We start from the raw sequence: 14432 nt of genomic DNA on the forward strand, positions 1-14432 counted from the left end.
TCCTTCCTTAATTTTCTCTGATCACAATTATCTGTTCGAAATGTTATTTCTTACGCTTAATTATTGTTTCGACGAATTGTACTTTGTTCTATTTATCGATAGCTATTTAAGCGTCCCGCGGATCGATCGTCTGTTTCGCGCGCTTTTTTGACTCGTACGTCCGCGTTTTAAAAAGACAGCAATAAGAAAAGGTTCGAAATGGTCCAGAAGGGTCGACATCCTCTCGACTTCTGGAATAAATAATGCTCGAACTGCATCCTCGACTTCTGGAATAAATAATAATAATAATAATTATTATTATTATTATTACTATCATCGATAATGGGCGTTCTTGGATCTCGAGGCAATGTGTGTAAATATAAAGGAAACGGGGGACGCGCGCCGCAATTTCCAAAAATAGAATGACGTTGGAACTTCGACGGGACACGTCCTCGGTTTTTCTTCGGCGAACGCGCGCACAGATCGGCGACGATCTTTGGCGTTTAGTTAATTTTGTTATTTGATTTATCTCGATTTTTTCTTAAAAACCGGGACCGAACATCTTTAATGCGGTTTCGCAAGCCTCTTGTAAAATACTATTACACGGAAAGACTCGGACACACACATACGAACACGTTTATTAATTAATAAAAATACAACTTTTTAGAAAAATGTACGGCGGATATTGTTTATTATTACCGTATGTATCACCTCCCTTTTCAGCTTTTTGTAGTTTTCTTCAGCCTTTACAACGATGAAATAAAGATAGATCCGGTAAAAAATAATTGAAGGTAACAATATCTTCCTAAAGGATTTGATTTAAAAGTTTCACTGAGCATAAACAAAAGTCTGTAGTAAAATTTTAATTATTACATTCATTTGATGAGATTTATTTTATAATATTTGTAATGTTAACATTATTTTATGTATACTATTTTTCAGAAGTGGAAAATCCTGCTTCGTTTGTTCCATCACGTGCACCAAATAACTATGGAGAATTCGTTCGTTTTGCAACTCGTCGTTCAGTAACGCTTCATTTTTAAACAGCATTTTGTAACGACCGGATTTAACATCTTGAAGCAACTTTACTTTCCGTTGTTTAAACACTAATGACTTCAATTTCTAAAAATAATTATATAAGCATATTAAATTACAATATAAAAATATTATATAAGCACGAAAACTTCATTTTTTCCCACGTCGTTTGATGCTGTTATTAAATCGTCTTATGAAGAAATAAATGCAAAACGAAAACATTTCCACATTGTAACATCAATTTATACAATTTTCAAAGAAGAAATTGCGAAATAAAGAATACTATAGTGATTATTCGTCCTAAAACATTACTCAACGGGAAGCCATTGCACAATGGTGTATCTTATAAAAAATTATTTTTTCTATGACAACAAATTTGCATATCTCTTTTTTTTTAACTTACATAACTTTTAAGCATGTCCATTTTCATGATTTCTTGATCTATGTCAGGAATAATATCTTCGATCTCTTTTAGCGCTTGTCTTTTTTCGTCTAATTCTTTTAGCATTTCATTCATTTTTTCTTCCGATTGTAATATATTAGATTCTGTTTGTTTTATTTCCTAAAAAATTAATAAGAAAGAATAGAAATTAATCAAGAAGACATAATCTTAGTCTAATAAGCACCTTTAAAATTTGTTTGATTTGTAATTTCTGATCTTTAATACGTTTGGAGAACACTATTTTCTGATTTTGTTGCTCCTTAGGATCCCTTTTTAATTTGCCCATAACTTTATTTAAAATAACATCTCTCCTCCCTACACAAAATTCCATATCATTAATTAACTTTTCTTGAGCTCTTTTTAAATGTGAAAGACGCATTTCCATTTTATGAATTTCACTCTTCATTAATGCTATGTCACCACCGCTACTATGTTCGCTTTTTATTTCTTTCTTCGTTTCTTCCATAATCTGAACCTGGAAGAAAAGAAGATATCATGAGATCAATAAAAATGTATAGTTTCACTATATAATACTATGTGCATTACTTTTTTCTCCCAAGATAAACTTTCTCGTTGTGCTGCATTTAATTCTTCGTTTAGAACTACTTTCTCATTTATCAATACTTGTAAATCACTTTGTAATTTTACGAGATCGAACTCCGCATTCTCCAATGACGTCAAATATTCATTCTTTTTGATACAATTTTTATCTTCTAATTCTTCTCTAAGCTCCTTTTGAGCAGTAAGATTTACATTTAATTGCAATAGTTTTTGATGCAATAAATTTATCGTTTTATCAATATTTGCATCTTCCTTCTTAAATTTCTCTAACTGATATTGTATCTTCACATTTTTTTGCTCCATTATCATAACCTCCTTATTAAGAATATTAAGTTGCTGAAGTTGTTCATCTCTTTGCTGACTCAATGTAACCATATATCCTTGCTGGCGTAGCCAAAATTGTTGTGCTTTTTGATTGTTTTGTTCGGTTTCTTGAATATTCTTTTCTAAAGCAATTATTTTTAAGTCTTGTGGGCTGTTTTCTTCACCACCTTTACTTTCTAGAATCTGCAGTACAAAAATATTATACAACTTTTATTTAAAATTACAAAATTATTTTAATGATTTTGTTCTTGAAAAGTTGTATATATAATGTACATAACATGGATAATAGAGTTTTAGCTATTTGAAGACATTTTATAAAAACCTTGATAGCCTAAATGATCAAACATAAGCATCATGAATACTACTGTACACTATAAGCAAATTTTCAAAGCATTTATAGATGCTAACAACAATAAAAGAGATAAGGGAGCATACCTGCTCAATCATTTTGTTTAAACTAATAATTTTCATTCGTTTTCTTTCAATTATAGTATCACATTTCTTTATTTCCTTCTGCAAATCACTTATATCTTTTTCTTTTTCCTTATTTCTTTGCATAAGTTCTTGAGACTCTATTTTCTCATTTTCTATTGAGGTGTTTAATCTTGCTATCTCTAATAAATTCTTTCCATAAGAATTTTCTATTTGAACCATTAAAAGTTCCTGTTCTTGTATCATCTTCTTTGTACTCATTAAGAGCTTGTTTAGATAACGTGCTGCTTTATCATGTGTAACTTTTTCTTTTAATTTTTCAAAAATAAGATTTTCTTGTTCCATTTTCCAATTCATTAATCTTGTTAATTCTTTATCGATTTGTTCTTCTTTATTTAAATAACTTTGATATTCCTAAATAAATATCTAAAAGTTATTAATATCTAAAAGTTATTAAATTATTTCACATTGAAAATACGAATTACATACAGCATGTGCAACATTATATTCGTTCAGAGTTCGTTCTCCAAATTTAGTAATTTTGATTAATTCAGATTCAAGATTATTGATTCTTGCATTGCCAGTTGTAACCATTTTTGAAACAATTGCTATATCATCCTCTACTCTTGATTGCAATGATGTTAAATTTTCATTATTTTCTGATTCTTTAAGTGTTTCTTTTTTTAGTTTTTCTATTTCTGTTTGCATTGTGCTAAAAGATTGCTGCATTTTTCTACAAAATTTGCAAATAAAAAAGATATCACATTAATAAATTTACTTATAATTTATTAATAGAGAATTTATGTTATCTTATTAACTTACTCCCGTTCTTCTTTTAATTGATCATATATTTTATCACGTTTACTAATATTTAATACAACTGCATTCCATGCATTGCATAAATTTGTATGTTCCCTATGTAAAGCTTCTAAATCTGTATTTGCATCTGCAACCAATTGACTTGTTGCTACTTTTTCCTTAAGTTTAAGTTGTACTTGTTCATTTAAATTAGTTATTTCTTCTTCCAATCTCCATACTTCTTCTCGAAGCTTAAATAAAATGCAATCTCTTTTCTGTTTCTCAGTAATTAATTCCTGCTGAAGAATTGCATCTTTTTGACATGTTTTCTTAGAAATTATTAAACATTTTTTTATTTCTTTTTCCCAATCAGCAAATTGATTTTGTAAAACAGTCATTTTTTGTAAGTCATGTGAAAGTTTATCTTCTTTTTCTTTTTCCTCCAGCATCTTCTTCTGTGCTTTTTTATGTAATTCTTTTATATTACTAATTTTTTGATCTTTCTCTTCTCGTAAAGATATAAGTTTCATTAACGTGTTTTGATATTTTTCAATCGTATTTTGCTGTTGTGAAATTTCTTGTTGTACATAATAGAGCTGTAGACTTTCTTCCTCATGTTTCTTTTTAGTAGACTTTAATGCTGCTTCCTGAAATATTAATATTTTTACCAGATTATTATTATTTAATCAAAAACAGAATTGATTTTTTAAGATTTGTGATAAGTTAGGAAGTACTAAATCAGATTAAAAAGAAGAAAAAAAGTAATAACCAAGTTAAAGAATAAACATAAAAAATTACAAAGACATTTACATATTAATATTTTTCTTACAAGATCAAGTATATCTTCCGAAAGCTTATTAGCTAGACGAAGAAGATGTTCCTTTAATGCACTTTGAAATCTTTTCATCAATGCATCGTCTGGATCTAAAACATTTGGAATCTGTACAGAGTTTTTGCCTAACCAAAATGACTTGGATAGTTTGTTTGAATCCTGTATTGTATTAGGTGTAGATGAATCATATTTAAGAGGTGATAGATTTTCTACTTGTATATCAGACATTGTAGAATATTTAACAAACCAACTAAATAAAAATACAAGACCACCAATTCTAGTAGACTTCACAGTACTACTAGGTGTACAATATCTTCTGATGATCAAATGGATTTAATGTGAGTTACTATAGTAACATGCGTAGTATATACATACTTATAAATCAATAACTGATAAATGGAGTAATTGACATTAATATTTACTATGAATTATAAGACTATGAGAATGATAGTTAAATAAATGCATGTATTGAAAAATATAATTTAAGAATAAGTACAACTTTAATAACAAGAATAGAGCATATATATGTATGATGTATTTAAAATACTTCAAGGTTTTACATAATTCATTATTATATATATTTAAGCATCTTATTATTTCTTAAGAAGATTGTTCATATTCATTTACATTACTTTATATTTATTTATGTCTCTTAAATGAGCAAAAAAGTTTGTTTTATATTCTATATATATATATATATATATATATATATATATATATATATATATGTATACACACACACACGCATATAAGGATATATAACCTAAAATTTGTTATACTACCACAAATAGCGATATTACATTTTGAATTAAAGAAAAATCTTAAAAATAAATAATATTAGGTTTATTTGAACATAGAATAATGCAGATCACTTCACAACTCAAACTGGAAATTTCCTTCGTCAAATACAACAATAAAACAAATTCACATTTTTATAATTTTAAGATAAGTATATGTGTGAGTGTCTGCTCTAATAATTTTGATTTCTACAAATATAAGCATAATTAAATCTATTCAATTAGATTACTTCATATGTTTCATATTACAATGAAATATACAATTTAAAATGTGACTATCGAAAAACATTAATCGACTAAACTGAGAAACTTTCTCCACACCCACACGTCCCTTTGATATTTGGATTATTAAACACAAATTCAGAACTTAATTTGTTTTCAATATAATCCATTTCTGTTCCAAGAAGCGATAATTGAGCTTTCTTATCTATTATTATACGAACTCCATCTTGTACTACTTCTTCATCTAGCTGGCTTTTTTCTTTCGCATAATCTAATGTATAACTTAATCCATTGCAGCCTCGTTGCTTTACACTGACTTTGAGACCAATCTATAAATATTAAAGTATAAGCACACTAAGAAGATACAGATTAAATTAAGAAATTAAAATTAAAATTATGATAAAATTCCATTTAAAAACATAAATATACATATATATAAGATTATAAGCTTATATTTTATTACAATAGTATATTCTAATATGCAATGTTATATAAGAACTATGATAAAATACAAAGGATACAAAATATATACTCACATATTCTGATTTATTATCCAAAATTTCTTTAATCTTTTTAACAGCATTAGGTGTCTAAAATAAGAAAATGCATAGATTTAACTGTTCTATACATTAAATTCTGTTTCGTAAAATTGGCATTATTGTATCTTGATATATTTTATGTTATCAGATGACAACAAGTAAAGTTTGAACAATAAGAATTTATTATCATAAACATTAAAAACAAATGCTGCAAAATTAGTATATTTTTGTTTTTATTCTTTTCTTGTTAATACCAAGGTAATAAAGTTATAGGTTAGATTATTTCTACTTCCAGTATAATGTGAATAAATATGAAACCATTTTCACAAATTTTGTATAAAAGTTTAAAATAAGTTTCTAATCACATGAATACTAACTAATGTAAGTGCAGCTCGCGTAGAAAGAATTTTTCTTCCCTTGACAGCTCGAACAGTGGCGGCAGCCATCATGGATGACGCCATTTTTAAAAGACTGCAAGTTTACATGTAACTAAGTTCGAGTAGTGAAAATTTATGAACAGTTTCATAAAGTTTATAAAAGATTACTACCGCGGAGAAAAGATTTTTTAAATTTTGCCTAATAATTTCCCTACTATAATGTAAAATTAAAAAATAAATAACAAAATATATATAATGACGAATAATATTTATAAATAAAGATTGAAATAGTAGAGCTTTCTTCTTCATATATTTCTTCTTCATATACTTGTTCATGTACTTCTCAGAATATGAACGCGATCATAGAAATATATCAATTAGTTGTCGCAACTCGTCTAGATGTCGCTAACTCTTCTTAGCGTTAGATTTTAAATTCATTGTCTGTTCACTATCTTACACTCGTAGCATATCCAACTTCAGCAACAAGTATCTATTGTTCAGGATAAAATATGAACTATAAGCATGCAGGGAAACATTATCCCCACTATCATACCGATATATTACTTGTGTAAATTATACCCGCTCACGATCAATTATTTTTAAAATACTTCAGATGATAAGGTGTATAAATTTAAATTAAGTATTTTTTTTACAGCTGTATAAAAAAAGATTTTATTTACCGTGAGAAATGAAATTATTAGATGCATTAACAAAAATTAACATTTTGTTAATGAATTACGTAAATGATAAATCAAGCAATTATGTCGTTAAAATTTTCAGTTTCATCCTTATGGAAAATGAAGACATCTTTTAGTAACATGTTAGGTCCATCATAATGAAAATCGATGATTGGCTTATCCAAGGGGAATCCGAATGGTTTATCATCAAATTTGTAATTACCGAAGATACGAGATGTGTATAAAAGAGGTTCGCTGATTACTGGGCTAACATAGATGAACATATACAACGGAAAACCTTCTTTTCTTCCTTTAGGCAGAAGCAATCTTTCCGGGAATCCATAAAGCCTTTCGTTGTATTTCAAGGTTTCAGAACCATTTAAAGATCTTTCGATCTTCTTGTAGAAAATTTCGCTAGGTTCTGGATCGGGAGACAAGAAGAAACAGTCCTTGCTGTTTCGATCGATCTTATTTATACCAGCATTCACTGTTGAAATAATATTCACATTAGTAAAAGATATTTAGTAAAAATTCATTTATCATATAAAAATTGCTATACTAACGATCGATTATCCAGTTGTCAATCTCATAAAAGTATTTCAAGTTGTCTTCGAAATTGAGCAATCTTCGATATATGTCGTATTTAGGTCCTAAGAAAATACGAATAGCTGCTTTGATACTTTTTTCGGAATTAATGGTTATGTGGAAATTGAATGGTTTGTGATTGAGACGATATTGTCTCGCTTTGATAATATAGCTTTCAGCTTCTTGCTGGCTCTCGACCATCAATCCGTTATTAAGGGATGTATCGAATTGATCGAAGTAAGTAATTAATTTGTCTACAGCAAAAGATTCAACTTTGAGACTTGGAAAAACAATCATATCCCTGGTATAAGGCTCTTGGCGTATTTTGTATCTATCGAAATCAATTATAATTATTATTTCAACGAGAATAAAGAATCTGCTATATTCATTAACAAACTACGATACCTGTGATAATAATTACAAATCTTCTTGTAGAGCCGATAGAAAGCGGGATCTCTCAAAGACGTAGCAAAACTCTCGAGAGCGCTTGGTACAATTTGGTAAGGTGTTGCAGGATCAACGTTGTATCCAAAAATCTTCCTAACGTAGTAGTCTAAACTTCCATAGAAATCGTAGTTATGTGAATCTTGATTACCTTCAATTATATTACCAAGAACATTAAGACCATCCGAAGAATAAATTTTGACTAATTTGGCGTTCTTATCGACGACAAGACCGGAATCGATAGCACTGGAAATTCGTGATTCCATTTCGTATACATCCTAAAAATAATAGAAAAATAAGTCATCTATTTCAATTTGTTAAATACATATAATTACTTTGAAATAGCATAATGTATTTAATCTGAATGATATAGATACCTTGATATATTTGTATTTGTAGTACGGAAACATACTCAAGTATGGACGTTGCGGGAACGGTAAGCCATTGTGATAAGTCATAGTTGGATAATATCCAGGATAGAACTCTTTGTACCAGTCGAATTCTTCTATTTTACCAAGATTGTTCGATAGACGTTCCAAGTAGTAACGTGTCATAAGTTGTTTGTGTCCGTACAAATATTCTTCTCCACGATATTTTGGCATTTGATATTCTTCGCTTTTCAGCCAGAAGGGATATTGTTGTCTGAAGTAGAAGTAATACAAGTTCAAGCCAATATCTTCAGTGAAGTAATTCAATTTGTATTCTTGATCATGTTCGTAAGTTATATACCAGCCGGAATAATTTGCTGGGATAATGTAAGTGTCATATCCAGTTAACTTTTGCGTATCTGAAATATATAGATATCTATAATAAAAATATATATTCGCGGATGATAAATTATGAAGTTTATCTAGAAACTTGTGCATACAAAATCAAATCTGAAATAAGCTTTTTTAAGTTTGGACAGTATGTAACTAATTCCTAGCGTTTTTGGTCAATCACTTACCAAAGATTTGAAAACTATCTTTTAATCTTCGATATTTTATTATCAATAAATCAAATTTTAATTAAAACGGAAACCCATCAATCTTTTGCAAAATTATAACATAGTTTCGAAGATCTGTTTTTCTTACCTAGTTTACCGTAAATCTTCGCATGGTATGCCTTTTTAAGAACTTCAGAATTGAAAAAGACATAGGGATATATCTCGTAGAGAGGTGGAAGTTGGATGTAGAGAGTATCTGGACGACTGATAACAGCATTATAAAGGGCACAAACGAATTGACCTTCGTTTACATAAATACGAGCCCATAATGCTGTTTTGTAAAAGACATCGAAATCTTTGGCATAATAAAACAAATGGAACAGAGCCACCGATTCTTTAAGAAGTTTAGGATAGTAGATGGAAAAAACATCGCCTCGTGCTAACATTCCATACTTGTATAAATACAGGAACTCTTTTACAGCGTCCTGAAAATATTTCATAATTATACTCATTGCTATATAAGCTCAATCAAATCGTTATAATCGTAAAATTATTAATTCTTTATCAATTATCTAGCTCTACATTTTTAATATTTATGTTAGATTCGAAACTCTACAGTGCATCTATCCCGATAATTTTGATTCGAGTATATACATGACGTAATTCAAATACGATTTTAAAATTATTTACGTACTTTATTGGTGTAGGAATCGATGTTTGCTTCAATATTATATTGTTGACCCTCGGCATATAACGCAGGGTTGACGATGCTCGGCTGAGAAACGTGATACAAGAGATTGTATATCTTCTTTTGTTTTAATAAAAAGTTTTGGTCAGCCGTTCGAACAGTATAATATTCAGCGGAGGCAAGGCAGAAGGCCAGAATGGCCAAAACTGCCAAGTTCCTGTACATGGTCGATTTCGTTTAGCAGACCTTCAGTATGACCAGCTATCTTTTCTCCGCTAATTCTACGCGCAACAACGGGACGCTTCCATATTTATAGTATCTTCACCTCCTAATCAACATTACTCAGGTCATAAGGGTGACTCATATATTTTGCAAGGAAGAACGCACAAAAATGATATACGGTATTAACGATCATGTTTACCAATGATTACTCTGGCAGAGATTTGTGAATGGTACGATTGTTGATATTATTTTTCAGCATGCTATCAGAAAGTATCTATTAAACTAATACTTCTTTGTTCTTCGTATTTTCAAGCGAAAATTAAGGAAGAATATTAATGCGAAATATATTCATATCCTTAGGACTAGTCTTATTGAAAAATAATTCTTTGAAAAAAATAATTGTTCTTATTTTTAGAGTCATATTAGAGATAAATCGATATGAAGTAAATATAGGCAAACTTTTCAAATTTGTTTAAACGCTATAAGTGAAACGTTTATTGAAAAAACATCTATAAAAGAAGCGAATGTCAATAATAGATAACAAAAAAAATCACTTGAGCATTTTTAATTTATATTAAATACCTTCATTAAAAGAAATATCTAATATATACAATCACATAGATTAAAGTTAAATTGATAGTTATTAAGATAAACGAAATCAATTACGAACGCGTAAATAAATTATCAAAACAAGTTTGTTGAAGATATCTATTTGACTTCTGACATAAATTGAATCTTAAAATTTCTTTTTTGCAATTTATGCGATACAAAAATTTTTCTAAAAAACATTTTATTAAATTATACGATTTTGTGAACGTATATTAATGATCATATATATTGCAAATTATACTCTATATTTTTTATAAAGAGATTTCCTTATTTAAAATAAATACAAACATTATGCAATTATAGTTTATCCTATTACGCGATTAGTATGATTTGTAGCGGAAGAATCAACAGTCAATGAGGTGTACAAAACAAGGGGTAGATTCATGGAACATCTGGGCTTGAAAGATAAATCATTAAAATGTGTAATTAACTGTGCCTGATATAGTTATATCAGCATATTTATTCTCAATAATAAAAAAATCAAATATAATTGCTCGGGATAACAACATACCTACCATTATTATCGCATCTTCATTCTCAGAGTTTCGATAAAAGCTAAACTTACGCTTAATCATTTGCATGAACTTCTTGCTAATTATGACCCCGTAGCTCGCATGGATCCGGTTTTTTCTCAATCTGCTTATGAGTCAACGTACATGCTTAAATCATCTTTTGATCTATTTCTATGTTCTTTCTTTCATGTTACCGCACAAGAAAAACAAGATAGGACTAGTATATTTAAAAAAGAATCTATCAAATTTTTAGATGTCAATTATAAATCGAAAATTTTATTGAAAACATTTCAACGTTCTATACAAGAAATTAACAAAGATAAATATTTCATGTGCTTTTAGTAAGAACTCCGCAGTCTTTTTCTTTGATTCTCTTTGATGTATCTCTTATGAAACATTCAAACAATTTAATTAAAAATATTTTAGAGGGTAACGTTCATTTCATCGAATTGCTTATGGAAGATAAAGACATCCTTGAAGTGAAGATTAGATAAAGTAAAGTTGTACGCTTGAACTGGTTTGTCCAGTGGGAAACCCATCGGGCGTCCATCCATGGTAGAAGTTCCCCAAATTGGTGTGTTAACCTTGAAGGATTTGGTTTCGTCAACTGGCGCGACGTGTACGAAAAGTTTAAATGGCATGCCTTCTTTCTTGCCCTTAGGAAGCATTAGACGGTCTGGGAATCCGTAAAGTTTCGTGGTGTAAGTTAATGGTTCCAAACCATCCATGGCATTCACTATTTTCTTATAGTAAACATCACTAGGAACGTCATCGGAAACAACATAGATCGATTCGTGACTGTTGCGTTCGATCTTATTGGTACCAACTTTGACTGTAATTCAAATAAAAATTATATCGTTTTTTGTAAGAAATTAGATTAAAGGTCGAAAATAAGCGATATACTAACGGTCGACCATCCATTGGTCCAATTCCATGAAGTTCATGTAATTCTCGCTGATATCCAATTCGTGGCCATATACATCATATTTGGGTCCAAGGAACACACGCACCATAGCTTTAACGACCTTTTCGCTGTTTACGGTAATATGATAAGTGAAAGGCTTATGGTTGAGACGATATTGACGTGCCTTGATCAACATGGATTGGGCATCTTTGTGATTTTGTATAGAAATAGCATTGTTGAGCATGGATTCGAAGTGATCAAAGAATGTCATTAATTTATCTACGGCAACAGATTCAATCACGACACCTGGGAAACTAAGTTCTTCTTGTGTATAGCTAGGCATATGCTTCTTGTAACTAAAACGAATAATATTCATTAATTAATATCATGTGTTATATAGGATCATTATTTATCTAACATATTCTTTAAATACGAACTTTAATAAGTAGGTGACGACGTTCTTATATATGCTATACAAGACAGGGTCTCTTGTACTTGAACTGAAGATTTCTAATGCACTAGGAGCAATTTGGTATTTGGTATTGGGTTGCACACTAAATCCGAAGATCTTCTTACAAAGGACGTCGTATTGTCCATAGTATTTTGGATTTACTGCATCAGCGTTTCCTTGAATGATGTTACCGAGAACATTGAGACCTTCCTGAGTATAGATATTTATGTGTTGATGATTAACATCTTCAACGAAACCAGAATCAATGGCATCGGCAATGCGACTTTCGAGATGTTCAGCTTCCTAAAAATTTGAAAATTTATTGTGCAAACGAAATAATTGAATAAATTGTATATAATAAATTATCTAATAATAATTTTGTCACCAACCTGTACATATTTATGCATGTGAAGTGGTACCACAGCATCGGTTTCACGCTGAGGGAATTGCATTCCGTTGCGATGCTGCATTCTTGGGTAGTATCCAGTAACAATTGGTTGGTGAAAATCAACGTAGTCAACTTCGCCCATATCATTCGATAATCTTTCCAAATAGTAACGGAGTAATAATTGTTTGTGTTCGAACAAGTACATTTCACCTCGGACATTGGTAGGTAATTTATATTGAACGCTGTTCATCCAGTAAGGAAAATCGTGATTAATCATGAAATAGAATTGTCCAAGACCAACATCTTCGGTGAAATAGCTCAGCTTTTGTTCTGGTAGATTGTTCCTTACTAAATACCAATTAGAATAGTTACTGCGAATCACGTAAAGATTAACACCATTTTCAGTCTTCTTTAGATTAGTATCACCCATTCCAAGATGGTGCGCCTTATATAAGACATCTTCGTTGAAGAATAAATTTGGTACGACTTCGTATAGAGGTGGAAGACGAACGTATTGTGTATCGCTACGATGAAGAACGGCAACGCTAAGAGCATAAATAAACATATGCTCGTTCATATTGAATCGTGCCCATACTGCAGTGTTATAGAAGGTGTCAAAGTCCTTAGCAGAATATAAGAGGTTGAACAAACAAACTGCTTCTTCATGAAGGTGAGGATACATGACAGAGAAAACTTGGCCTCGTGGCAACATTCCATGTTTCCAGCGTCGGAGAAATTCGGTCACTACAGTCTTTGCAAAATACAAAAATAATTTAGGATCTTAACAAACAGTTAAGAGAACATTCCTTATTCACACCTTTTTAAATATCAATAATAAGGCGTTATTGCTAAGTATTTCAAAGATCGAATTACCTTGTCTGTGTAGGAATTGATGTGATCCTCAACGCTGAACGAACGAGCCTTTTCGTAAAGTTCTGGGTAATAAATCGTCGGCTGATCGACGTGCCAAAATAACTCGTAAATATTCTTCTGTTTGATTAGGTATGATTGGTCGGCGGTATAGACTTGGCTAGCGTTTGCTAAGCAAAACGCTCCCAAAAGGATTAGAACTACCTTCATTTTGTTATGACCTTTCCCTCTTACCCTGTTTAAAATTCTTCTCCTGTGCCGTAAGTACGATCCGTTCGTGTTTCCCTGTCGGAGATGAAACGCAATTCACTGATGCCAATTGTCCCTTATATACCATATATTATGTTTAGTATCAGTTTTGACCTGGCGACAACCCTCTGACTTTGCCTTCATACAAAATACATAAGTGGACGATGAGATAATATTTGTAAAAAGATAATCGTGTTTAATGGTTACGTCAAATGAAGTGTCTTTTTATATCAACAGAAAATTAAGAAAGAAAAAATTTGATTATTTTGATTTAAAAAGAAATATAATCACAATTACCCTTTGACATAATATATAAGTAAGACCTTGTGATATGTCGATGATCTTATTAATCCGTTTTAATTTCTTGTAGAATACTCCAGAAAACGCACAAAAATCGAAGCTAAAATTATCGATTTAAATCTTGAAAAAGAATATTGAATTTTATGAAAGTAAAAAACGAACATAATAGAACTGTTCGTTTCGTCATTAAAAATATAGGAGAATTACAAATAATCAACAATGTCTTTAAGACACTTTGTACGCCGTATGATATGATGACGTATTGATTAA

General features: G+C 30.3%; 3 protein-coding genes across 4 annotated transcripts; all 3 read right to left on the bottom strand.

Moving 5' to 3' along the window:
- Positions 1-827: 827 nt before the first annotated feature.
- Positions 828-4817, bottom strand: LOC127067673 (coiled-coil domain-containing protein 40). The gene is made up of 8 exons (XM_051002900.1): positions 4401-4817; positions 3596-4218; positions 3263-3506; positions 2777-3187; positions 2003-2524; positions 1641-1931; positions 1418-1576; positions 828-1101 (listed from the first exon to the last, which is right to left on the bottom strand). The coding sequence occupies exons 1-8, from the start codon at positions 4629-4631 to the stop codon at positions 874-876; spliced, it is 2709 nt and encodes a 902-aa protein (XP_050858857.1). The 5' UTR covers positions 4632-4817; the 3' UTR covers positions 828-873.
- A 414-nt stretch (positions 4818-5231) lies between these two features.
- Positions 5232-6867, bottom strand: LOC127067678 (iron-sulfur cluster assembly 1 homolog, mitochondrial). Of its 2 annotated transcripts, XM_051002910.1 has the most exons (4): positions 6510-6526; positions 6339-6432; positions 5959-6012; positions 5232-5751 (listed from the first exon to the last, which is right to left on the bottom strand). In XM_051002910.1, the coding sequence occupies exons 2-4, from the start codon at positions 6420-6422 to the stop codon at positions 5497-5499; spliced, it is 393 nt and encodes a 130-aa protein (XP_050858867.1). In that variant the 5' UTR covers positions 6423-6432; positions 6510-6526; the 3' UTR covers positions 5232-5496. The 2 variants fall into 2 exon arrangements, with proteins under 2 accessions (XP_050858867.1, XP_050858866.1); XM_051002909.1 differs by having other exon boundaries at positions 6339-6867.
- A 114-nt stretch (positions 6868-6981) lies between these two features.
- Positions 6982-13928, bottom strand: LOC127067786 (hexamerin-like). The gene is made up of 11 exons (XM_051003119.1): positions 13617-13928; positions 12745-13494; positions 12342-12658; positions 11908-12260; positions 11426-11832; positions 9664-9891; positions 9118-9454; positions 8422-8831; positions 8006-8322; positions 7579-7931; positions 6982-7502 (listed from the first exon to the last, which is right to left on the bottom strand). The coding sequence occupies exons 1-11, from the start codon at positions 13821-13823 to the stop codon at positions 7090-7092; spliced, it is 4092 nt and encodes a 1363-aa protein (XP_050859076.1). The 5' UTR covers positions 13824-13928; the 3' UTR covers positions 6982-7089.
- Positions 13929-14432: the final 504 nt, after the last annotated feature.

The sequence above is a fragment of the Vespula vulgaris genome, chromosome 11, assembly GCF_905475345.1.
Source record: "Vespula vulgaris chromosome 11, iyVesVulg1.1, whole genome shotgun sequence".
Classification (NCBI taxonomy): domain Eukaryota; kingdom Metazoa; phylum Arthropoda; class Insecta; order Hymenoptera; family Vespidae; genus Vespula; species Vespula vulgaris.